General features: G+C 39.9%; 2 protein-coding genes across 3 annotated transcripts; one reads left to right on the plus strand and one right to left on the minus strand.

The window, feature by feature from the left end:
- The first annotated feature begins 509 nt into the window (after positions 1-509).
- On the plus strand, positions 510-11,371 carry LOC146330305 (uncharacterized). 2 transcript variants are annotated; one of them, XM_084715829.1, is made up of 8 exons: positions 879-2,869; positions 4,098-4,228; positions 4,674-5,005; positions 6,010-6,074; positions 6,258-6,415; positions 6,526-7,044; positions 8,195-9,675; positions 10,637-11,371. In XM_084715829.1, exons 1-8 carry the CDS (start codon positions 1,761-1,763, stop codon positions 11,315-11,317), a joined length of 4,476 nt encoding a protein of 1,491 aa, XP_084571955.1. In that variant the 5' UTR covers positions 879-1,760; the 3' UTR covers positions 11,318-11,371. The 2 variants fall into 2 exon arrangements, with proteins under 2 accessions (XP_084571956.1, XP_084571955.1); XM_084715830.1 differs by lacking the exons at positions 879-2,869; positions 4,098-4,228 and adding an exon at positions 510-868.
- A 1,445-nt stretch (positions 11,372-12,816) lies between these two features.
- Positions 12,817-26,291, minus strand: slc43a3a (solute carrier family 43 member 3a). Its single transcript, XM_084715831.1, has 13 exons — positions 26,113-26,291; positions 21,577-21,929; positions 20,263-20,392; positions 18,868-18,914; positions 18,067-18,143; positions 17,856-17,948; positions 16,961-17,100; positions 16,732-16,871; positions 15,957-16,100; positions 15,716-15,823; positions 15,431-15,617; positions 14,155-14,278; positions 12,817-13,909 (listed from the first exon to the last, which is right to left on the minus strand). The coding sequence occupies exons 2-13, from the start codon at positions 21,764-21,766 to the stop codon at positions 13,760-13,762; spliced, it is 1,530 nt and encodes a 509-aa protein (XP_084571957.1). The 5' UTR covers positions 21,767-21,929; positions 26,113-26,291; the 3' UTR covers positions 12,817-13,759.
- Positions 26,292-26,513: the final 222 nt, after the last annotated feature.

Consider the following 26,513-nt stretch of genomic DNA (forward strand, 5'->3'; position numbering starts at 1 on the left):
TTTTCAAAACAGCATGATTACAAACTTTTCAGATTATTATTAATACATTTCAGGTGTGACAAAAATGAAAATTAATCAGAAATTATTGGGTTTGAATTTAAATAGGACCTGAAGGTTTGTACAGGACCATAGATGTATATACAGGACTATTATCAACAGGACCTGGCAACCCTGACCCGTCGCAGTGTGTTGTCGTCGGTCTACAAATAAAGACGTAGAGCGCATAGATATAGGGCAGGTAGAAAGTGCACCATCAATTCAATGGTTTTATTATGTTTTTTTGTTGTTGTTATTTTGCGAAGCCCACTGATAGTGTTTGGACTGTTTGTTACAGTGTTTGTTATTGGCACATGTCACAAAACTGAATACAAAGATATATTACTTTACAACAGCAGACTTTTATTTTAATATGGTCACAATTATGCACTGGGCACGATGATGTGAATTTCAGTCTCGTGTTTTGTCTCATAGAAATTTCTTATCATTATTGACGTGATAATACATTTAAAATGGCAGATACAAAAAAATGTGTGTAATTTCCTTCAGGGTGTCTTTTCTATCCACTGCAATTCTTGCAGCTGTGCTGCATCCAGCGGACAGCCTGCAGAATAGGGCCACCACAGAAACATGGATCTTATCAGTAAACCAAGAAGCAAGTCCCTGGTGTGGCTGTATTTCGGCTTGAAAGCAGATGAAAAAGGACAACCTTTGAACTCTGGCGAGGCTGTTTGTCGTTTGTGCCGAAAAATAGTGCTTGCAAAAGGTGGAAATACCACGAATTTAAGAAGTCACCTGAGACGTCGACATCGTGCAGATTTTTTCGAGACCACTTCTTCCACGACCTCTGGAGCTTTGTTTGAGCCTCAAGGTAATAAACTGCCAAACTCAGCGGTTTCAGCAATAATAGTGTATCTTAAGTCTGCATCAAAAATTGAGTACTTGCACGACTGCATTCATCCGCCCCCTTAAAACTGATATAATGCACTTGCAGCGGAGCACTATTACGGGTTCTTTAAAACAGCAGTGCTTTGGGGTGCAGTTAAGGGTAAAAAAAGACAGTACCTTACTAATTCTGTTTTTGTATGTGCCTACGCTTTGTTAATTTATAACCATCTCTTACTTTAGAGCGCAAACCACATGGTATCGTATGACGTCGTTTGAGTACACCGACCAGCAAGTTTCTATTATAATGCTTGCTATTAGCAAGTTCTGTCACACATATATTCACACAATACTGATAAACTGTACACTATATAATATAGTGTTCATTTCCGCCATGTTGTTACAAACAAAACTTTGAACTACCTAAAGATTCGTGTACGCATGCGCAGAGAGAATACGACCCCAGGGCTAGAAGTCTGTTTTACGGCAGCTTCATACCGCTGTTGTTACCATGGTATCACCTAAACAGTCATTCACCCAGTCCATTATAGGGAGCCGACGAAGGCATCTGAGGATGTTTTGTTATTTAAAATATCATTTGCTATGAGATGTGGTACTGTTATCCCGGTATGATAGGTCGTAAATAACGACAGTTATGCGTTTGGTGCAATGATTGGCCAGTAGAGCCGCCATTTTTAGCGTGTTAATATCCCTTTCTTAAATCGACGGACCCCGTCTCTTCAATACAAGCTGATAATGGCTGTGGTATAATCGCCATATTGCACCGTAAACCTGACTACTGGAGCAGTATTACTCCGCTTTGTTTACACGGTCAACCTGAGCTCGCTTCATTTTACATTTATCACAAAGCAGCGCTGATGGAGCTAACAGCTAACAATATGAATGCACATTTGAAGGATTCTCCTGAAAAAATGGATTTGTTTGAACCTGATTTTAAAACTAAAGAGGAGATCATTCTGAAAGAAGAGGATGAGTCACCAGAAGAGGAAGAGTGTGAGGTGAATATCACTGACATTTCTAGACATGCAATGTTATCTGACATGGAATTAGATGAACTTGAAGACAGCAGGGGTGAAATAAGTAAGCTTACAAAGAAGCAGACGACATGGGCAGTGAATTGCTTCCTTGGCTGGTTGGAGTCACAGGGGCTCCAGGTGGACCTGCCTACAGTGGAGAAGACTGAGTTGAACGGGCTGCTGAGACACTTTTATGGGTCAGTGAGAAACAGCAAAGGGGAGCTGTATGGGATTTCTAGTTACATTGCACTGAGGGCTGGACTGAACCGTTACTTCAAAGAACCTCCTGTCTGCCGCCCCGTGAGCTTAATGAGAGACGCTGAGTTCAACTCAGCCAACAAGGTCTTCTTGGCGATGCTCAACAGAATAAGGAAGTCTGGCCGAGACAGAACCTCACACCATCAGGCACTGTCCCCTGATGATATCCGCATCCTCAGACACTCACGAGTGATGGACACCAGCACTCCAAGGGGTCTTCTTAACAAGGTCTGGTTTGATATACAGACGCATTTCGGCCGCAGAGGGAAGCAGGCCAACAGGAATCTAAAACCAGATTCATTTGTAATTAGAAAAGACGACAGGGGACTGAGATACTGCACTTTGTCCTTTGGAGATGAGGCGAAAATTCATAACGAGAAGGACCGATGCTCAATGTTTGAGAGGCCAGGCAGTGAATTCTGTCCCATTAATTCTCTTCTAAAGTACCTCAGCAAACTCCCATCCAACGCAACAGCCCTTTATTTGCAACCAAAGAAGGAGGTGACAGATGAAATGTGGTACAGCCACATCCCTCTAGGAGTCAATTATTTGGGCTCAATGCTTGTTCGCATGTGTAAAGAAGCCGGCACATCAGTCATCTACACCAATCACTGCATCAGAAACACACCCTTTCTCCACCTGTGTGATGCAGGACTGGAGGGGAGAAAAATTACTCCTGTCAGTGTGCGCAGGTAGGATGTGTTCATTTATTGGGGCAGTATTACAGAAACTTCCTAATTTGTAGATCCTGTCTTGACTGTTTGGTTACCATAGTGATTAGTTAGTACCTGATTTAGCAATAAAGCCATTACAGATGAACACACACAAGTCAATGTTCCTATCCTAAATTCATTCATTCATTCATTTTCTGTAACTGCGTATTCCTGAAGGCTCGCGGGGGGGTTGGAGCCTATCCCAGCTGACATTGAACGACAGGCGGGGTACACCCTGGACAAGCTGCCAGTTCATCAGAGGGCTGACATATAGAGACACACAACCACGGGCAATTTAGAGTCACCAATTAACCTAGCATGCATGTCTTTGGGCTGTGGGAGGAAGCCGGAGAGAACCCACGCAGACATGAGGAGAACATGCAAACTCCACACAGAAAGGCCCTGCCCCAGCCAGCTGGGGGATTTGAACTCAGGACCTTCTTGCTGTGAGAGAGCAGTGCTAACCACTGCACCACTATTAAAGGAGAAATAAGTGATATATTTACTGTACTACATGGATACCCAACTTGCTCTACTCGGGGGCCACGTTTGCAAAATGAAAAGCAGCAGGGGTCAGTTAATAAACAAACATTAATAATTAATGATAATTACTTGTCCTCCACTGCACCGCTCACTGTCTGATCCTCTTACATTCTGCACAGCCCGAAAGGTCATCTCACAATCATCAACCATCTCTGTTGACTGTCTGTTATCTTAGCCCACTCTGTTTCTTTCATTTCTACAGTTAACATTACTGCACATTACATCTTTAGATTTCTCCACAGATATTGACAAAAGTTCTGATTCATCTCTTTTGAAGTTAAGTGCTCATTGTTGTTTTTCCTCCACATTTTGTATGTTTAGAGGCAGTATGTGTTAATGAGGGGAAAAAAACAACACTTACAAAGAGGAAAGTAGCTAGTAGCTGTTGCTAGGTAACAGATGTAAAAGTTGGACCAATGATGGATTGAGTATTTAGGGTTTCCTAACCTGAGATAAGATAGGATGAAGTAAGATAAGACAGAAGTTGTTTAGGATTTGCTTCTTTAATACCAAATTGGGAGAAATCTGACCTCAGACTCTTCTTATGTTACCATAAAATTTAAGATGGGAAGTTTCTGTAATACGCTCCATGTTGCTCTCTGAATTTACATGTATCTCATGACACCTGCTGAAATGACTTAAATATTTTTAACTTTTACGACAGGTCTGAAAGCTCCCTCCAAAGTCAACAGATTCCATCCCTCGGGAGCTGTAAGCAGCCAAGCGAGATATTACCAGAGAGAGCTTCAGCTGGCCCAGCAGGTCTGCTGGCCCAGCAGGTCTGCCACCAGACAAGTGGGCACCCTAACAGAGGCACACACATTCTGCACCACTGCTGAAATGGATTCATTATCTTAGTAATTACAGTCTGAATGAAATGTTCAGATAAATGTCTACAGAAAATAGAAAGACGTAATACTGGATACAAGACACTAAAGAAACACATATTTTTCTTGAGAGGGAATCAAAATAAAAACAATTAAAACAATCTCAATGCTTCCGTCTTCACTATAAATAATGTGTAAAATGTGTGTTTACTATAATGCAATATGTCGACTGTTGAATAATAACCATTACATTCTAATGGAGAAGCATCCTCAAAAGGTTTTGTCTCTATTTCCTGTTTTCATTCCTTCCAACAAAGAAACAGTAAACATGTCTCCTCCACTGGACTGTCAATGACAATATCTCATTTAAATTTCATGTTTGACTGTCTATTTTTTTTTTTTTGCCTCTCCAGGTTTGGATTTAAACCATGAAGAATTCTTTGAGGATTTTCCGTTTCTCCAGACTGCTTCAAACCAGAACTATGTACCAGATGCCGTGCTCCCGCCTGGAGAGCCGTGGCTCCACAGCGGCCCCTCCCGGGCGGTGCTGTCCCTGCCTTCCTGCCTGTGTGTGTGCAGGGAAGTCGGGTCTGGGATGTCTGGTCCAGGATCCTCCGGTGAAGAGCAACTGGGAGAGATGAAGGTGTACGCCAAGTGCCACCTTCAGCAGAAAGTCATGTTTGGACCATTTTTAGGAGAAGTGTGCAGAGGACAAATGCCGACCAACCTTAAATATGCCTGGGCTGTAAGTAGAAATAAAATCAATTTATGTTGTTTTGTAAAATGTTTGATGTAATTTCTGACTTGTGTTAATAACCAGCAGAAATTCTATTAGTGTTTGGTCATATATCGATATCATGATTTGAGACTAGACATAATCTTAGATTTTGGATACTGTTACGCCGTCACATTGCATACATGTTGTCTTTTCCTTGTTTAAAGGCTGTATTACAGTAAAGCGATGAAATTTTCTGACTGTTCTAGCTGTTCTGTTACATCCCAGATATTTAAAAAAGTTGAGACACTGTAAACTGTAAATAAAGACAAAATGCAGTAGTTTACAAATTATTTTTGACCTATATTCACTTGAAAAACAAGAAACAAGATGGTTAATATCCAAACTGATAAACTTTATTGTGTTTTTTTGTAAGTATACACTGAATTTGATTAAAATGCAACATATTCCGAAAAATTTGAAACAGGGGCAACAAAAGACTGGGAAAGTTGTAAAATGTTCAGAAAAACCCACCTATTTTTAACACACCACAGTTAAACAGTTTAAGTTAAATGGTTAAACTTAAGCACACAGCTGCAAGTCTAACACTGCATCTCAACTTTTTTGGAATCGAGGTTGTATTTGCCTTGACACGCTTAGTCATTATATTGACATTGCAGATGATTGTCAAAAAATTAATTGTGTTAATATTTTGTGAAAACACCAGTAGTCATGCCTATAATATTATTTCAATATTGATCAAGGTATTTGATCAAAAATATTGTGGTGTTTGATTCTGCCCATAACACCCAGCCCTGTCTATTGGATAGTTCAGTCTATATAAATGCATCATATTCTACAAGATCATCATAAGTTTGTACTCTTTGAAAATTTACAGACTGCTATTTTACAGAAAAAAATGTATATTGACATATAACGAGGAATAGCCAAAAAATATCAGCATATAATTTACAAGCCATATCACCCACCTCTAAATTAAAAATAGCTAAAATACACATTGCTCCCCTCTCCAGATCAGGGATGATGCTTCCTTTATCTACGTTGACGCCTCTGATGAAAACAAATCTAACTGGATGAGGTGAGCAGTTCTTACTGATTCAAATGAACTTTCTCACAAAGTAGTTTTTCTCCCCGCTATATTTTTTATAATGCAGTCTGAAATTCAGTCTCTTTTTTTTTAACACAGCATTTGTTTGACAGAGAATGGCTCTTTCTTTTCTGGTCACAGTTACATACTGTAGGTGTTTGCTCTTCGTTTCAGGTATGTAACATACGCCCGCAGTGAGGAGGAACACAACCTGGTTGTCTTCCAGTTTTACCGTCACATCTACTACAGGGTTTCCCAGCCCATTCCAGAGGGAACAGAGCTCAAGGTCTGGATTGGCAAGGATTATGCCACCTTGCTCGGCCTGGGAATGGGTGAGTTCACTCACAGAAGCATGGAACAACTTTCACATTTCACATTTCAGCTGACAGTAAATTTAATTTTGCTAATATCGTATGTGTTTGTTTTTGGTTGGGGGACACAGGTGACAGCGTGAAATGTGAAATTGGAGACAAGGAGACAGTTCTGCGCCTCTTGCAGGATATCCAGCTGGTCACCCTCCCGGAGCCTAGCAGCTCTTCCCTTGGTTCAGACCACAGCCAGTCACAGAGCCCCATGCCTGTGATCAGTGATGTGACGACAATGTCCAACCCGGATGCAGCCAGTGATTCAGGCTTGATTTATGGCTCTGCCTTCCCCTCCTCCGCCCTGATACCCTTCCCGTCCCCTAGCTCTCACCCTGTGGAACGTACGTATGATTTTATACCTGGAACTGAGAAACTTCTGAGTAACCCAAACGTCACGCAGCACAGCCCCTGGTACTTTTTTGGGTTTGAGCCGGACCCAACAGGTCGGCCTCTGGACCGGAGCACTGTGGTGTGTAAGCTGTGTGGGGAGCGTGTGGGCTGTGGAGGAGGAGCAGTTGATATCCAAAACCATCTGACCACCAAGCACCACATCAAGACACGTGACGGTACCAAGGACCGGACTCTTCTCCCAATAGGTAACTACTGCTGTCTGCTGCCTGTTGACATTGCACAATTAATAACAGTATGTCCAAGTTACAGTATTAAAAGAAAGTTCTCGTTTATTACAACTTGGGTCAGGTTGTTATTTTCATAGATTTCACAATCATTTCTATCAGTTATGATAACTATGTACTCACCAGAGTAATTGCTGCTATCTGGAAACATACAGTAGTAACATATTGACCGCAAAGTCTTAACAGACCAAGAATTACTTGGAAATTCTTGTTTTCTGGACACATGATCCACATTGTTAGATCAAGTTTTTAAACAATGTATATATAATTATTGTTAGAGTTATCATTTCTGGTGTGGATGGCCCATTACACTGGAAAGTAACTATGACAAGTAGAGCAGGTCAGAGTTAAACCAGGAAGACTGTAAACTGTGATCTATATTTAGAAAGTATAGTTTTGGTAATCATTTTACTGTTTATCCTCGTTCTCTATTCCAAATAAGTTTAGTTAAATTGGGGGTGTGTTTACAACCTGCTCATGTTGTATGTTCAGTCAATATTTCTTTTAAGTAGTGTTTTCTCACATTTCAGTAATTAGTTTTGTGAGTAAAAAATTATAATTAACAAGTGAAATGATGGTCATAATTGCAAGACTTTAGAGTCTACATCCATACCAGCCACCTTTGACGCAATGCATTGAGCTAAATGCTAACGCTATCATGGCAACATGTTCACAATGATGATGCTGACATGCTGATGTTTACAATGTTTACCATATTCACCATCTTATTTTTATGTGTTAGCATGGTAACAATTACTTACTCATACACCATGACACTGAGTAACCAGGGGGCATGCTAGATGAGTATTTTTTCATGTAACACTTTGTTTCACCCAACCAAGTAATATCTATAGGCTAGCGTGGGTAAACACAGCAACTTGGGCGTGGGCATCAGACTCTTGCACGCAATACATCCTGGTACACTGTTTCAACTGACTACATTTACCATTAACACTGATTGGATATCTGCATGGTTTAGTTCTACATCCACACAGGTTTAGTTTAGTTCAGAATTGTAAAAATGTATTATCAAAAAAAGGCATTGTAAAAATGTATTATCAAACTGTTGAAGCTTATTTACTGATCAAAAATGTATTCTTTTTCACCAAAGCTCAACGCCCACAGGCAATGATGATGAACAGCGGTCTGGTCAGTACGGTCCCCCTGGTATTGTCTGCTCATGTGACTAACGCCATCGCAAACTTTCTCATCATGGATCTTCAGCCCCCAGCTCTGGTAGAGGGCAATGGCTTCAAACAGCTGATCCACACCCTCCTGCCCTCTTACAAGGACCTGCCTTCACCTTGTCAGCTGGAGAACCTCCTGAAGGAACACCACGCTAAAGGCAAGACAAACCTAGCTCAGCTGCTGTGGAGGAAAATGGGAACTGGAGAAACCGAAGAGATATGCGACTACACTGCTCCAATCGAGTTTGAGCCCAGGAGACGTGGGCGACCCTCCTACCATCGCAGTGAAGTTCCTCACTTTGTCACTTTAAGTGTGGATGTTTGGTTCCATAACTGGCAGGGCAACACTGAGCGGTACCTCACCCTCTGGGCTCATTACATAGACTGTAATTTTGATTTTCAGAACCTGGCCCTGGCAACCCAAAGACTGACAGAGAGTGGGACAAAGGACTACAGCCTTCGAGCAGTACAAGCTCAAGTGAGAGTGATGGCCCAGGAGTGGGGAGTCTCACAGCCTAACATGGTCTTGCTGGGAGGGGAGGGAAGGAACAAGATGAGGATGGGGCCACTGAAGAGCGAGAAAGGTGGCGAGGCCACAGGAAGCGTCCCTCACCCGAACTCAACAACATTTCTTGAGAGGGATGACTCTGTGTCTCCCGAGGAACCACATGGCTCAGAACACAGCCATTCTAATGAAGGACAACCGTCTGTGCCGTGTTTCTTCAGCGCTGTGCAAGGCTGCGTTGAGGAAGTGATGTCACACCCCGTCATCTCCAAGGCCCTCAGCCAATTCCACGATATTCTCTCAGCCCTGTTTCTGCCGCCTGCTCAAAACAGAGGCTTTTATCTACACCACACCCAGAGTCTGCTACAGACCCTGACCAAGCAAGAGCAGGCAGAGCTGAAGTCCTGGGCTCATAGCCGGCCAACGTGGAATAAGCTGTACCCTCTACTGAGCATGCTTATCAAACATAAAAGCCTTTTCTGTGATATGATTAAAGAGATTAAAGGTGAGGGCTTGTCAAAAGAAGACACTTCTTCAGAGTCCAGTTCATCTGGCAGCTGCCATGCAAACTCCACTTCAACAAGCAGTGCAAGTTTGCGATCTGAGTGGAAGGTTCTGGAGGAGCTGTGTTTGGTTCTCAGACCTCTGGATGTGGCATGTAGAACTCTCGCCAAGGAGGCCTTCCCCCGTCTGTCCCTCATCAAACCCATTCTCACTGGCCTGCTGTCTCGACACCTGGTGTCACGACCGGGGGAGTCATCGTCCATCCTAAAGGAAGTGAAGAGGATGATGAGGCGGAACTTGACGGCCTGTTACAACAACCCTGTTGTCAACAAGGTTCTGTGTGTGGCGTGTTCCCTCGACCCCCAGTTTCATGGGCTGGGATTCATGGAGGAGAAGGTGAGCCAGAGAGTTAACATGCAGGAAATTGAGCCTGTTTAGTTGCTGTTGATTCATATGTTAAGCTTTCTGTTCTTGCAAAGCACACTCTGCAATGATAACAGTGGCAGATTTCCTATCAAAATGATCAAAGGGAGAGTTTACCCCTCTTCCTCTGACCAGTAGTGCAATGTATCCATCTAGATAGTTTTGGTGTGAGTTGTCAAGTTTTGGAGATATTGGGCATCCCATGTAATGCAATTACAGAAATAAAGACACAACCCTCCAAATGGTACGATTGCTAAACTACAGCTGGACGATCACTGTTTGGGACACTAGTTAAGAGAATGATCATAATTGGTGGGTTGGGTATTATACTATACTTGAATTTCAATACAGATGCCAAAATTGCTTGAAACTTACAAGAATAGAAGCTTGTTTTCCTACAAAATCTTTCATTTAATGAAGAAGCCAAAGTTGAGTTTTATTTATGTAGCCCCGTATGACAAGTCACAAAGTTGCCTCAAGGGGCTTTGCAGTTGTTGCAGTAGATACCAACCATCCTTAGGAGCTAAAGCTAATGTCTCAACACAAGCACTGTATAAGAAGTTTGCCAAAATAAAATAGTCCTATCTTGTAGATATTGTAAGTTTAGATATTAATCTGGAACTATGTGATCACAGATATCCTGCTCTGTGAATAGCTCTTACCATGCCATACCATGATGCACATCTGATACTGAACAATAAGTTATAACATTAAGAGGTTTCTGTCAACTTCTCAGACTAATATGCTTGAACATCATTGGCGAGGTAGACTGAATAACAAACTTTTGAGCCTTCCTTCTTGATCTGTTCTTCTAAAAATTCTTCTATATAAATTGTCTAATCTCTTTATTAATCCCCAGTCATAGTTATAATAATGTGCAAAGCAAAACTACTTTGGAGTACAAATTGTCTCTTTTTGTTGTGTTTACTTATAGGAGCAGACAGCCACTTTTGATTGGCTGAAGAAAGAGGCCGTCAGGATAGTGAAGGAGGACAGGAGGAGAGGCCAAGTGATGAAGCAAAGCCAGATCAAGAGGAGCCCCTCACCTGCTTCACCAGAGTCAGAGAGTGACTTCCTGCGGAGGTCCAAGCGCCTCAAAGAATCCCGCCCAATCAACTTCAGAGAGATGGAGTTATATGAAGATGAAGAAAGTGATGTAGAAGAGGCTGATGAGAGAGAGCTGGCAGATCCTGGCTCTCAGGCCGGGCTCTCTGGTATGGAGTTCCTACTGGGAGACCTGTTCAGCTCCGCTCCCAGGAGCAGGCAGAGCTCCGTGGAGGAGTCCGTAGACATGGAGATGTCCGTCTTCAGAGCCGACAAGGGGACTTCTTTGGGAGTGGAGCCGCTGCAGTGGTGGAGGACAAAGGCAGTTCAGTTTCCACTGTTGGCCACGGTGGCTCGGGCCTACCTGGCCGCCCCTGCAGTGGCAGGTAACGCTGCGCAGGACTTTGTGCAGGAAGGAGCGGGAGCCACATACAGGAAGAGAGCCAACATCCCACCAGAAAGTTTAGACTCAATCTTGTTTCTGCACCACAACCGCATGCCCACCACTGAGAGTGGACAGGCAGCTGGTAGGAATGACGACAAGAACAGTGGGATTGAAAAGGTCCCGTAAACACTCGCGCAACATTCATTCCTTTTTCTGCAAGCTCAGAATTTCACCCTCTTAGCTACACCCTCATCCAAATTTGAACCTGATTCAAACCGTTAACCAAAGTCCTGACACAAAATTAGCCTGATGAAAAAAGAGGAAGAGCACAATATGCCCACCTGACAGATACTGAGGTTGGATGCAGTAAATACAGAGGTCAGATAAAATTGTAAAATAAATGCATTAGCCAAGCTTTACATTGTGAAACTTTCACAAAACTTTAGTTGGCTGAAAGTTGCTGTTGAGTTGCATAGTTTCATGCAACAGCCAGTCAAAGAGCTGATAACGTGTCAGATGGTTAAAACAGTTTCCCATTTCAAACAAAAAAAATACAATTATGTATTAAGCTACAATTTCACACTAATGCCAGGAGGTGGCAACAAAGAGCTATTTATGTATTTATTTATTTATTTTCCTTGAATCACAGTGAGGATGCACTCACCAGAGGTTCATTGGATTAAACTCCTTGAATACAGTGTGAAACCGCCAAATTGTTATTATCAGGCAAGAAAATTATACAAAATCAGATGACAATGGCACTTCCCTCTGGATATAATATAGTGAGATAACGGTTATTATTAAAGAAATGACCAAAGTAGCTAATTTTAGTGAAATTAACTGTTAAATTGTGTTGCATGAGACTGATTACTTTTTAATTGCTTCATGTAACTGTCAAGTTGCCTGGAAATTATTTTTCATGCAGTTTGCAACTTGCAACTGTTTGCTTTAAAGTTTCACTGTGTAAAGCCAGCCTTAGGAGGAGAGTCTTTGAGTGAGATTGACGGTTGAGACTAATGATAAGATAGAGACGGAGATAAAGAAAATATTTTTTTTATTACTGTGTATAGTTTGGACTGTTATACTTACAGTGAACTTTGCTCTGTGTATTAAGTACCTTGTAGCGCCTAGTGCCTTACCTCTTTTGAATATAATCATACAATAGACTGGTATTAGGTATTCCTAATTTTTATTTTTTATCCTTAATGCTGATTTCTAATATATGTGCATAACTGTGATTACAAGTGTGTAGATTGCCTGTTAAACCGTTGACTGTATAAAGCTGGACGGCACATCTCCACTTACTCCCACTGTACAAAAATGAAACCGAAATACCCTTGATACAAGCACTGGTGACATCATTTGCTGCCAGAGTCTATGCAGTAGTGATCAGGGTTGGAGCCCGGGTATCAAGGTCCCGCCCATACACCCAGCTGACTCAATCGCAAGCAGGGCTCAGCTGTCAATCCTGATGTGAAACCTGCCTTTTATAGCATCAAGTAACGAATTAAAACCCAACTTATAAGATAATCAAACACTTGAACAACCATCAGCATGATAAGAACTATCTATAATTACAGAAACCAGCTTTTGGGAACAATTTATTCGATGTGTACTTCAGTCTTTTAGTTTGGCTCATGTTCCCTCTGCTAACATGGAGCAGCAGGATTTATGACCTCTTTTTTTTTTTTTTTTTTGCTTCACTTTTGGGGAGCTGTCATGTCGTCCATTTTTATACACAGTATAGTGAATGGTCAAAACATAGGTGGAAGTTCTCCATGGTAGCATTGTGAGAAACTACCATGTGCCTTTGTTTTTGGATTAGCATTTTGATTTCTGCATTATGATTCAGTGCATTAAGAAAGAATACTCCAAAGACTGATTATTTGATTACTTAATTCTGTTTTTTTTTTTTTGGTCAGCAAATTACTAACAGAATTTAAGAAAGTGTTTAGTGAAACCTAAAATGTTTTACATAGTATGATCCACTTTTTCAGCACCATTACATTGTACACTGTTAACACAACGGATGAAGCTTATTAGCACAATGTCTGTATTGTCTTAGACTGTGATGTTCGTATTCATGTTCATGCAGACTAACTGTTTTTTGTTTTGATGTCTTACTGTACTGTAAATATATATTATGGCACATACTTTTTCAAATTAAATATACACAATTTAAGCTGCTCTTATTTTAATCATTAATAATATCCTGTGTATCAACATAGCACACAGCACAGTAGTGTTATGTGCTCTGTGATTAATATATAGTACAGTATCTAGTATACAAGATATTACACCTCAGAAAAGTCAGTAGAGTACTCAAATAATTTGTAGTCCAGTCACTATACTTAGTTTAAAATTTTTAATAACTACACTGCCCTCCACCACCATATATTTTAGATTATACAAAACATTTTAAAAAATGTATCTGTTACTCACAAATATTAAAATGCACTTAGACTTTAAAAAAAGCAGTAGTTGTACAAAATACTGCAATATCTATTTTCTAGTTTAAAAAAATCTGAACAGAAAGAGAAAGGCAAATGAGATGTGTTTTCTCAGTATATAACAAAGTGTAAAGTAAAATTTCTAGACAGAGACTAAAACTCTTATTTATCTTTATAACTACAACTTAGCGTCAGCCATGTTGGAGCCATTAGTGACCTCAGTCTGTGCCTTGTCCTCTCTGTGGCGGGCTGCTCTCCTGCAGTGGATGAAGACGTAGACAGGATGGATAAACACCAGCAGTGTAAGAAGAGTCAGAGCAATGTCCACCTGTAACAGATCAGAACAACAGGTTTCCATTTGTCTAAAGTCAGTTACATTATCAGACTACTCTTTAGTTTGACATTTTACATGTTGACATACTTTGAAATGAATCCGCTGACCATAACAGTGGGACAAACTAAGATTGTAAGCACTCATCAAAATGTATTCATGTGTCCACCGCAAGGATATCCATGTCCATATCCATGATATCTACCCATTGGTTTGTTTGTAAAACTTTCTTGGGCACTTACATAAAAGGGGTCTCCATTCAGAGCTCCTTTGACGAGGGCAAAGCAGGGGTACTGCAGCAGAGAGACAACAGCAGACATGGTCATCACCAGGCCGAACAGTTTCCCGAAGTGACAGGCTGGAAAACTGACAGAGAGAAAGAGACAAAAGTTTGGATACACTTCTCATTCAGTGTTTTTCCTTATTTATTATAAAAAATGCTTCACATTATATGAACAGCATGTCATCAAAGCAAAGGTGACTACTTTGAAGAATCTAAAATATCAAAGGGGAAAAACTTTTGCATGCTTATAGGTTGACAGGTGCGTAGAAGACCATGGGTTGATAATAAAAAGCAAAAAGAATCTTGCACAGTGTCCTCTACACGTTCAATCAAAGATTTAATAGCAACGATGATACTGAATCTTGAATTGCAAGTGCAGAAGACAGTGTATAAGACTATTTTATGTTTTTAATTCCAAAAAAAAGCAAAAACACATTTTCTGGAGGTTTTTTTTTGTTTGTTTGTTTTTTGTTTTGTTTTTTTCATTTTTTTGCTTACTACGTAATTCCATATGTTATCTCATAGTTTTCATCTCTCCAGTTTTAACCTACAGTGTAGGAGAAAGAAACACTGAAAGAGAAGATGTGTCCAAACTTCTGACTGGCTTGCTTGATTGTTTAGGTTATTTGTGTTGTTGTGTGACTTTATTGAATCCAAGTTCCCTGAAGACACCAAAGTCACACAAACAAACCGACACATCAAGGTAACGGTAGCAACTGCCTAAGAGCTAAAATGACAAATTTCCAAAGGAGTACCGTTGCTTTGAAGAGAGAAAATATTCAAAATGTAATGTAGACATAAAATGACATTGCCTTTGTTAGGTGGCTGAAATACATTAGGTGCTGATCCTGCCCACAGAAGTACATTGCTTAGCTTCCTGCAAAGGTTCTCTTCTCTCCTCCAAACTAGGGGCATGATATCTGCCATCCACTGTAGGTAATACACTGACTATTGATGTGTTCCAAACACACTTCAAATTACCCAAACTATCCCCAAGAGATACTGTATGACGATATATAGAAAAACTGCATTATCAAAGAGAAACACTGTTCATAAGTCACCTCTGAAAAATATTAAACTGTAAATGTAACAACACTGAAATGACCAAGTCATGGCTGTCACATCTGACTATTCTGTTGTAAGGTTTTTGTCTTATATTGTCCATCCCCTCTGTGTGTGTGTGTGTGTGTGTGTGTGTGTGTGTGTGTGTGTGTGTGTGTGCGATTGCTACTCACACAATGCTAATGAATGCTGCATTTCCCCCATAGAGGAAGGAGCGATTGAGGACTTGCAGAACAAAGGTGAGGTACTGCAGTGGGAGGGAAGGAATGGAGGCACACACAGAAAACAGCAGGCACTGTAGGGAGGTGATTAACAGGGACAGAGAGGAGGAGCGGAGGTCTGCCTCCTGCTCTGTTTCTCCTGCAAGAAGAAGAATGGATTAAGAAGTGATCGGTAAAGATGCTGTATTTGCAAACACACACACACACACACAGTTGTAACAGCGTTCATTTATTTACCAGGAGCCAGAGGCTTTCCCTTGTGTCTATCCATGATGAGTCCGTTCCAGGGAGCACACAGCACCCCGCACAGCTGGGTCATGGCGAAAGCATTGGTGTACTGACTCACTGAGGAAGATGGGGTTGGGGTTGGATGGTGAGGATGAGAAGACGGAGTAAATATCAGTCAGTTACAGAACAAGGAGAACGTTTTAAAGGAGCAGTCATTGATCAAGAGTCATGAACATTTCTGATGAGTTACCCAGGTTGGGGTCATTGTCGGCCAGCCGGTTGAGCATGGGGTTGAGCGTGCCGATGAAGAGGTAGTGCCTCAGCTGCATTATGGACAACCACAACACGTGCCACAGGAAGAACCAGGACAGCACACAGCTCCGGAAACTCGCCACTAAACACATGGCAAGGCAACTCAGTTATTGTGGTCACCTTTTCACTGCTCCGAAAACTACAATGTCCATTAAACGCACAATATGTAAGCTCTGCAGCCAGGGGTCATGGGAATTGTTTTCGTCTTAGTTAAACAACCACCATAGCGGATAAAAATCTGTCTGGCGTGACTCAGTCAAGGACAAGGTAATGTTTTAAAGTTTTATTCATGCTGCATTTAATCACACCCACTGACTTCCTTCCTCACTCTCTGATGTACAGTATGTCACACACCATTACCTTGACTAATTGACAGATTTCTCTGGGTTTGATCCTTTTTGGAAACTTTTGGGATAATGTAAGTAATTAAAGTAAGACATTAAAGTTTTGCAAAACAATAGACCTTTTTCACAGTAGCCATATTGGTATGATATAGTACAGTAAACACAGGTGTTACCAATAATACCAATTGAGGCCCAGTTCCATTTAGTGTAGCAGAGCCTTTCCAGTGGGCCAACATGCACAGCAGCAGCACCCTGACTCTGTTTGACCTGAATGGAACAGAATCTTAAATAGTGTCATCGGTGACATCTGTCTTTACCCTAATAAGTCAGTGTGAATGTGGAGGTTACAGCAGCAGGGAGGATAAAAACCTTTTCCCGAGTCTTGGGCTTCTGTCTCGTCCTCAGGTGTATCGTCCCTCTCACTGGACTCCTGTGAAACTGTCATCTCACCGTCCCTCATGTTCTCAACCTGCTCCGCATTGTAAGTGTTGCCCTGCCCACAATTCAATCTGTGCGTCGGGAAAAGTGAATGTCATGTCTGATCTGTGAAGATGACCTTTGTGAAGTGATACAGTAGCTGCTTCAAAGACAAGCTCACCCGTAGGTGTAGTGCTGTGGCAGAGAGTAGGGGATGTGGGTTCTGGGCATCAGCAGGAAGGTCCTCAACAGGTGTATGATGCTGCAGAAGGACAAAACAAGGAAGGAGGTGCGAAGAGAGACTCCCTGTTCATACAGAATCTGAAAAAGCAGAGAAAAACTGCATTTAAAAACAAATTATCTGGCATGCCAGCATTTTTGCCTATTCTCTTTTCCACAAAAAAAAGATATGATAGCAATCACTTGGCCACTGATATTCTGCAGATATTCCATCATACCCATTGGGATAGAGAGGTACTACAGTTTCTTAAATTTGAAAACATTCAACTAATTTATCTGGTTCCTCAAATAAATTTGAAAAGATATGCAACTTTCAAGTCAAGAGCTCTGTCATTCACTGTCTTTGAAAGTTTTTTGGCTTCTGAAGGAGGGTCTGCTAGAAAAGGTCTGGGAACCACAAGTCTAATTTATTGTGGTTTTATACTTTATATATGTTTGTATTTATCATAGTTGTTTATAGGTTTTTTTTTGTAACTTCAGGGGAGGTATGCACCATGGGGAGAGGGGATGTGGTTATGTTTGCAATTTTTTATTGAGTGATTGCACTTTGCTTTTTTGTAATTTTGTGAGAAAATCAATAAACAAAGGGTGTGTTTGATGTTGAAATGTACATGCTTTTGTTATTTTGAGAAAAACTACTGCACCTCTTATGATACCTGGTAGAAAAGAAAAGGATTTGTGCTGAAAATGATCAGTGACCAATTGCAACCATCCTGCAATGTGAATATATTATACTGATATTATATTTTGACAACTAGCCATCTGGTAAATGATTTAAAATGTGGCCAGAACACTGCATCATAATGGCTCTACTGGCATATGTGCACTCCTTTTACCTTGATGATGAGAAACACAGCAGAAGACGAGTCAAAGGCACCGTTGTAGAGGGTGATGATGGTGGAGCGATGAGCAGCGAACAAGTTGCCAACCTTACCGCCACACAGAGACACAATTCAGCCATACAAAAACATTTTAGGAAATGTTAAAGGGGTTTGAACACACAGTATGTTCCTATGCCAAAATATCTAAACAAAAATCAGAATTCACCTGCATGTTAGTCAGGAGGAGCAGGATTCCTCCCAAAGCGATGCAGGACAAGGCAGGAAAAAGCAGCTCTGAAAGTACTACATGACAATGGAAGATTAAACTTCAATCAGCACCTTCAGACTTATGGAAATGACATGATTTACACATTGCATCCAAGTCACCTGGGTTTTTAGTATAACTGCCATGTTTTTTCCTGTGCTGAACAAGGAGCCATTAACTTCACACTGAGGATGGGAAACCATATATATATATTGCTCTATCAATTAATGTATCAATCAATGTGTGAAGTAACTGTGAATTAATATTCCTTAACTAATTGTTCCTTAATTAAATGTGGTGTAAATGTTATTTTATGCAAACTAATTGCATTAATTTGTCAGTAGTGGGCAACAGGAATTCATGATACATCCTGCGTTACTTCATGCATTAGTTAACCCTTTCCAGAAATCTTGACCCGGTTACTAAAAAATAATCCAAGGACCTTGTTGTGAGCAGTTTCATGTAGGGAACTATTTTATTTTCAGTACAAAGCCAAGTGCCATTTAGGCCCATTATAGTGGAGAGAAGGCAGACATTGCTATGGTCAGTATCTCCAAAACTCTTTAGTTCACACCAAACCAATCTGGATTGATAAATAGCACTATAGGCTATCGTTAAAAATATGTGTTTTTGATTTGGGGGTGAACTGTCCCTTTTAAATGAAGTTATTTACTTGCTTTTAATATTGAAAAGGTTTCGTGAACTGCCTGAAAACATCTTGATTACTTGATGTATGCTGTGAATGTTTGTGTATGCACCTACCCGCACTGGAGAAGGCCACAAGGAGGGTTCCAGTCGTGTACAAAAATCTGGAGAGAGAAATATGACTGAATTTAGAGCAGCTACATTTATCCACCAAACCATACATACACTCAGACACAGTAGCTGAGAAGTATTTTCACAAAAAATAAGTACAACATTAAAATCATAAGTACACTATGATGTGTATTTATTATATTTTGATGGGCAAATCTCACTTTCATCTGACTGGCATGAGATGAAATAACTGACGCATTCTACGAGTGAAAGATTTACTTAATTTATTTAATAAATAAGCAGTAAGACTTGAAAAACACGTTATCTAAGTGTGGGCTCTTGATAACTTCTATCACATGGTCTAAAGATATGCACCATGCTCACTGAAAAATAAATAAGTAACCTAAATTGTCAATGTGTAACACTGAAGCTGTAGAAATCAAAATTCCTGACTGTCTCAGAAAAGCGAGAACAAGTCCATGTGTGATACCATAAAAAAAATGTCTGATACTATTATTGGTATCAGTGGGACATATTTGCTTTGAGGAGCTTTTTATGCACCAACATCCATGTGAATGTGTCGCACATCTGCAGGCACGTTATCAGTGAAATGTATGATTTATGAACAGATGGCTGTGGGTCAAAGAGAACTTTGTTTGCCAGGAAAACGATTAGTTATATTGTAAAGTGATGATATTGTCAGTGTGAATACAAAGGCCAAACAGGGTCAAAGGAGGTGGGCTCTGCTTGAGTGTAATCTCTCTACCTCTGCTAGACACTCCCTACTTTTATCTCTGTAACTCTGAAAGATCCCCCTTCACCCTAACTGTAAACTGCTGCAACAACTGAACTGAAGTACACTTTTGAGCTCATGGTTCCCGTACGGGTATCATCATGAGTTTAATCACACGTTAATAAACCCCTTGTTTTGCCTGCCGATCTTTAAAATCTTTTGTTTCATTATGCAGTCTTGGGCCTGACTATTGTCTCGTAAAGTACACACAAGGAAAATATGAATGAAAAGCCATTTGCCAGTTAACTATAACCTGGACTTTAAATGTTAATATAAAAAGAGTATATGAAAAAACTCTCTAGGTGTGATATTAGACTACAAATCTGCTGGAAACCTCGTATAGGACATCTGCAAGTTAAGCTGGCAAAGAACATTGCAGTTCTGGGAATAAAGGTGCATTCTTAATCAGAAAACATTGTACATTCTGTTTTGTTTTGTTTTGTTTTAGGTTTTTGTTTATTATTAATGTATTTTTCAACAGATTTTTTTAAATGTTTGATATAAAACTATTTCACTTAAACAACATGCCCATGGCACTGCAAAAATGGATCCTGGCTTGGTTGTCAATTGCAGTGTTGCTTGTAAAGAGAAAAATAAGATGAACTCACATTCCCAGCAGCCTCGTCACCATGGTGCCAAATCGATCAAACAGGTAGCCATTGACCAGACTTAGGAAGTTGTTGAGGAACGAGGCGATGGTGAAGACCAGGGAGAACTGCTCATCCTGTCTACTGCAGTCTGTGAGAAAGAGAAACGGAAAGAAAGCTTGGGACGTTATGGGATGTTAAGAAAACTGGACCTGAACTGATGAGAAATTCCACATTGAAGAGAACACCTCAAAAGAGCAGTTTTCACTCAGGATATTGGCAGTGCTCAGCATACTACTTCATGTGTATACTGCAATTTCTAGGTTATTTTAAAGTTGCATTCTTATCATTAAAATGATGAATTAAATGACATTAGACCCTTTTCCATACACATGTGCTCGCTTGGCCTGACTTTGTTTGACTTGGCAGGTTAGTCAGCCAGTGCCAGCGTTTTTGACAAAATTAACTTTTTTTCAACACCCACAGAATATTCAGTTCTATGAAAACTTTAGAAAGAACAAAGAGAGTGGATTTTAAATGATGACGGGCTTTGCTTCTGTCAAGTAAGTGTAAATCAGTGGATAAACAAATGTCATTTCCTGTAAATTATTCACAATAAAAGCCCCCCCCCCCCCCTATTATTTTGTTGTGATAGTTTTTTTTTATTATGAAGCAGCAAAATCAGGAAATGTTTTCATCCGCAGTAACTTAAAATGACTCCTATCAGCTGAAAGCAAGTTTAAAACAGGGAAATCCACTCTGTTTACCTGCATGTTAATGCTTTAAAGGCTGGTCCTTTAAAACACAAACATGGAGTGTGTAGGATTTAGTGGCATCTAGTGGTGAGCTTGCATTGTAAACATGTTGCCTCACTCTCCCCTTCCAAGCATGCTGGATAATAGACATTATATGTGTACAAAGACATCACATTGACCACTTTGGGCCATTGCTGCAATACGTCAGTGTCCCTGCCATATTGGACTGGGCAAGACTAGCCTGTGAGCAAATACATGTAAACTGAGGGAAACTGGGGAAAAAATCACTATGACGTTTACATTTCAATAAGTCATGTTTTATTCAAACGTTCATGATCTACTTGAAAAAGTTAGAAAAAATAGTGATGTATGATCCAAAGGCCAATGCAGCATCTATGTATGCATGTCTATGTGTAGGAGAACCTCTGGAGCGAAAATGAAAAGTGAAAGGTGATATCTAGAACCAGTGTTTAGTTTGTCTTTTCTGGGCTACTGTAGAAACATGGCAGTTCAACATGGTGACCTCCATGGAACAGGACCCCTGCCCTGTGTAGTTATAAATGGCTCCAGAGCTGCTCACCTCTACTGGCCAGGGTGCTGTTGGTATCTGGGACATCGTCACACATGTGACTGAAGTAGCCGTCCTCCTTCAGCACAAACATCAGAGAGGCAAAACCAAACACCACACCGGCAAAACACAGACATTCCAGCATCCCTGAGGCCAGAGTCAGCCTGTAGCGCAGCCTGTTGCCAACCTCGGATCCCTGCATGCTTCACTCCCCTTCTCCAGGTCGCCAACAAGTTTATTTCCAGTATGAGTTCAGTCTGCAGAGGAAGTTGGTGTCGTCTCTCTTTTTCTCTTCAGTTTTCTGTTCCTGCGATTCCTCTTAAAGCAGTTTTATTAAGCAGAAGTTCCCTTTAGCAAGTATGGTGCTGTGATTAATGATTAAAGACAGAGAAACAAAAACAAGTGTAAGAGATTTTCAGCAGTACAATACAATTTGATGCGACATCTTGTTTCATGCCCACACAACAGATGCTCCAGGATTGAGAAGCATTAGTGAAGCAGTTTCAAAGGATAAATACCACACTCAGTGTGCTGGTGTAATGGAGTCGTTTTATTAGTTTCAGTTGTGAAAATGACCCTGAAACAAGTTCTTGAATTTTCTGAGACCACTTAAGCCAAGACACGTTGGAGGGAGATAACAATGAATCAGTATGTGATAAGCAGAATTAGTGAGGTCAGTGTCCAGTTTACACAATGTCACACCATGTATGTGGCCCTAGATACAGTAAGAGACTTCACTGTCTCTGTTCATGCTGGTAATTTAATGTAAATAGCGTTCAGATTTAAGTAATCTCACCTCTCCAGACCGTGGTGACATGAGCTTTTAACCCACATGCCCTTTAAGATCAAGTGAGTAGGATTTGTCTGAGCTGTTTCCTAAATGTATGACATCAAATATCAACATTTCTTGCTGGGGAAATGTCCAAAATAATGAGAAAGAAAAGAAAATACAGGCAGAGGGCAGGGTTTCTTCAGATACAGCCACCACCAACACTTCTAGTGGGTCATAAGTGATGATTGAAAAGGATTATGTTATATGAGTATGTACAATGTTGGTTTTTTGGAAAATGCTGCACATTATACCTTTAAATTGTTTTATAAATAATTTCATTTCAGATTACGCTCTTGATTTCACAAGAGACAAAGACATTAGCTCTCCTTTGTTCCCTGTGCTCTTGAAAAGATTTAGAAATGACTTATTTATTTTAGGGTTTATGCTCTGTTATGTTTGACACATTTCAGGATGCACTGTTTTGTGAAGATGAGTTCATGAAACAAGAAGTTCATAAATACAAACTGTTATTGTAAAAAGTCACCCCCCATATTTTATTTAATGTAATTGCCATTTAATTTCATTTAATTGTAATTTAATTTCATTATAGCAATATAAAACACACAATGTTCCAAAGGTAAAATGTCCTGCCTGCCAAAATCCTGCATATCAAGACACAAGAGGGAGCATCTCTTAAAGTGAGCATCTCTGCCAGATGTAAATAAAGGCACACGAAGATACTTGGGTGTATTGTGTTGCATTGGTTAGAGACTAATTTGTATAAAAGCCAGATGTAAATAAAGGCACACAAAGGTAATTGTGTGTATTGTGGTGTTGCATTGGTGAGAGACTAATTTGTATATGGGCCAGATGTAAATAAAGGCACACAAAGGTAATTATGTGTATTGTGGTGTTGCATTGGTTAGAGACTAATTTGTATATGGGCCAGATGTAAATAAAGGCACACAAAGGTAATTATGTGTATTGTGGCGTTGCATTGGTTAGAGACTAATTTGTATATGGGCCAGGTATAAATAAAGGCACACAAAGGTAATTATGTGTATTGTGGTGTTGCATTGGTTAGAGACTAATTTGTATATGGGCCAGGTATAAATAAAGGCACACAAAGGTAATTATGTGTATTGTGGTGTTGCATTGGTTAGAGACTAATTTGTATATGGGCCAGATGTAAATAAAGGCACACGAAGATACTTGGGTGTATTGTGGTGTTGCATTGGTTAGAGACTAATTTGTATATGAGCCAGGTATAAATAAAGGCACACAAAGGTAATTATGTGTATTGTGGCGTTGCATTGGTTAGAGACTAATTTGTATATGAGCCAGGTATAAATAAAGGCACACAAAGGTAATGGTGTGTATTGTGGCGTTGCATTGGTTAGAGACTAATTTGTATATGAGCCAGGTATAAATAAAGGCACACAAAGGTAATGGTGTGTATTGTGGTGTTGCATTGGTTAGAGACTAATTTGTATATGAGCCAGATGTAAATAAGGGCTCTTTGTGCTGAGTTGGACAGAGGTGTGTCAGAACGTGATGTACTGTTTCATCTGTGTATTTTCAGCAAACAAGCTGGAATTGTAAAGGAAGAAAATCAAAAATCACACTGACTCTTTATTCAAGTGTGCAACAGTTCTAAAACAGTTTTTATTCTGTTGTACTCTGCCTTGAAAAACTTTAACAAATGAAATCTGAAACTGTCAGAGAAATCCTGGAGCTACTCAAACACTCATTAATATCAAGTTTATTTGACTAGAAAAGTCACCTCAACTTGTCTTTTCAAATTTAGCCAACTAAAATTTTAAGACCAGACACTGACTTTTTTAGGTTAAAACATTTTCCCCACAATGTTTATACATAAGAGCATTTTATTGTTAGCTGTCAATGTGGAGGAAATCTTAGATCAGGCATATTCAACTAAAATGCAAAGTGGTCCAGTTAGAGAAAATTTCCTAAAGCAAAGGTCCAAAACATCATAATATCTAACTTGTGTTATGAGAGTACTGAAGTAGTGTAGTAGTTGTATCGACGTCTACATCAGGGGCGTGTCAAACTCATTTTGGTTCAGGGGCCACATACAGACCAATTTGATCTCAAGTGGGCCAGACCAGTAAAATTTAAGTATAATCTATCAATTATTCTGCCGATTAATCGAGTAATCAGATATGAAATATTGCATGTTCTGCATTTTTTTCTATTACTTTTGCTTTATTTAAGAACAATGGTAATATACAAAAGAGAAGATAAGACAGGTCTATTAAATGAACAACTAAAAATTACTAAAGTAAAAATACTCAGTAAAGTAACTTTACTTTTACTGTAGATTTATTTTTACTGTTTTTACTTTACTTTCTACTTTTACAAAGGTAAAAGTAAAGGTAGTAATGTCTGCAGAAACCGCAAACAGAAGATGGAACTAACTCTTTTAACTGAAACAGTCACCAGAATGTTTTGTTCACATGTTAAAATCACAACATGTTTCTTCTGGAGCAGGACAGACGCTCCCAGACTACCAGAGGACAGGGGACTGGTTTACCAACATGCCACCTTTTTCTCCTCTTACGAGTTTGCAGGTCTGTATTTAGTCATCAAAAAATGCCAATAAGAATACCATTAAAGTACAACAACAGCAATAAAAATGTTGATTTTTCAAAAAAGGAAACAATAACATGCAAGATTTTTAAATTGTAATTAAGTAAAAACACTAATACCACGGTGTAAAAATACCTAAATAAAGAATCTGAGTATTTTTTCCATTACAGCAGGTCACATTAAAAACATCGACACCACGACATGATTCTCTATTTTTGGAGCTGCGCACCTTTTTCGGTCGTGTCTAGAAGGTAACTCTTTATTTGCACAATTCTCGCGAGATTTGTGTTCGTTATTTCTACTAAAATAATCAAACTCGCGCGATCTTTCGCGGGTCTAGGATTCCCTTCTAGACACGACCCTCTCTGTCTCTCTCTCTGTCAAACTAATGACAGCAAACTGTCTGTAAACAGCACGATGTTTCAGTCTGCAGTGTTTCACACAAAGACTTATTTGTGTGGACACCCAGGTTTGGTTTGTCACCAATTTTGTCTTTTTTTTTTTTTTTTAATCAGTCCGAGGGACTGTTAGGGACCCCTGTCTTAGATGCTTTGTATATTACTGGCTCGATTAGTAGTATAATACCTGATAATATATTATCATATAATGTCAGCGCAAAATAAACGTAGTGGAGTAAAAAATACATTATACAGATTTACCTCTGGAATTTAGTTCAGCCTAAGTATTAAGTCGCAAAAAATGTAAACAGACCTACAATTATGTCAAAATTGTAGATTCATTAAGAACAGTACTTGAATAAATATACCAAGTAGGTTTCCAACGCTGCTTAACATACACTATCCACAAAAGAAAAAAAAAAAGTTTCTTAACTTTTTCGTCTCATGTCCACCTCACAACATGAGGACAAGTTGGACAGTTATCGCCAGGAGGTGCTGACCATAATCCAGATTAGTTCATTTAATCTATGCGCACATGGCACAACGTGGACACAAGACACAACAAATTACACCGTAATAACGGGACCCTCACATGGCTTTTTATCATTTATCAGTAAACACAACATGAGTGGACATTTGTTACCGTAAATATGAGTATAATGCCTACAAACAGTCTCTGTGTGAAGACATATTGACTCAACTCACCTGAGTCCCGTAACCAAACACGCAAACACCTGCTTTATGATTGATATTTAAAATGATGTTTACCTTGTATCTCCAGCTGATCCAGACACCCGGTATGTAGTTCTCTTGTGCAGGGGACTCAGCAGGACAGTGATGATGATGCACCTCACACCGACAGAACCGCAGTTTGTCTGTCCGGTGAGCAGAGTTGCACCTCACTGTCCCAGTCTGTCCGAGATCCATGTGATAATGACAACAGGTGGACACAGGGCGGGAACACACATTAACATATGGGTCTATTATACGCACTAATTCTCACTAACAGTTTACTTGTGGATTACGGGATAACTCTGTGTATATTCTATTATTCATCCAGATGATAATATGGTGGGGAATTCTTCCTTTTAGTGACAATTGTGATAAAGTAATAATTTTATTTAACTTATTTTCATTAATCTTCATTTGTTAATTAATATTCTTTTTCT

The sequence above is a fragment of the Lutjanus erythropterus genome, chromosome 3 (genome assembly GCF_056507025.1).
Source record: "Lutjanus erythropterus isolate fLutEry1 chromosome 3, fLutEry1.hap2, whole genome shotgun sequence".
In the NCBI taxonomy this organism is placed as follows: Eukaryota; Metazoa; Chordata; class Actinopteri; order Lutjaniformes; family Lutjanidae; genus Lutjanus; species Lutjanus erythropterus.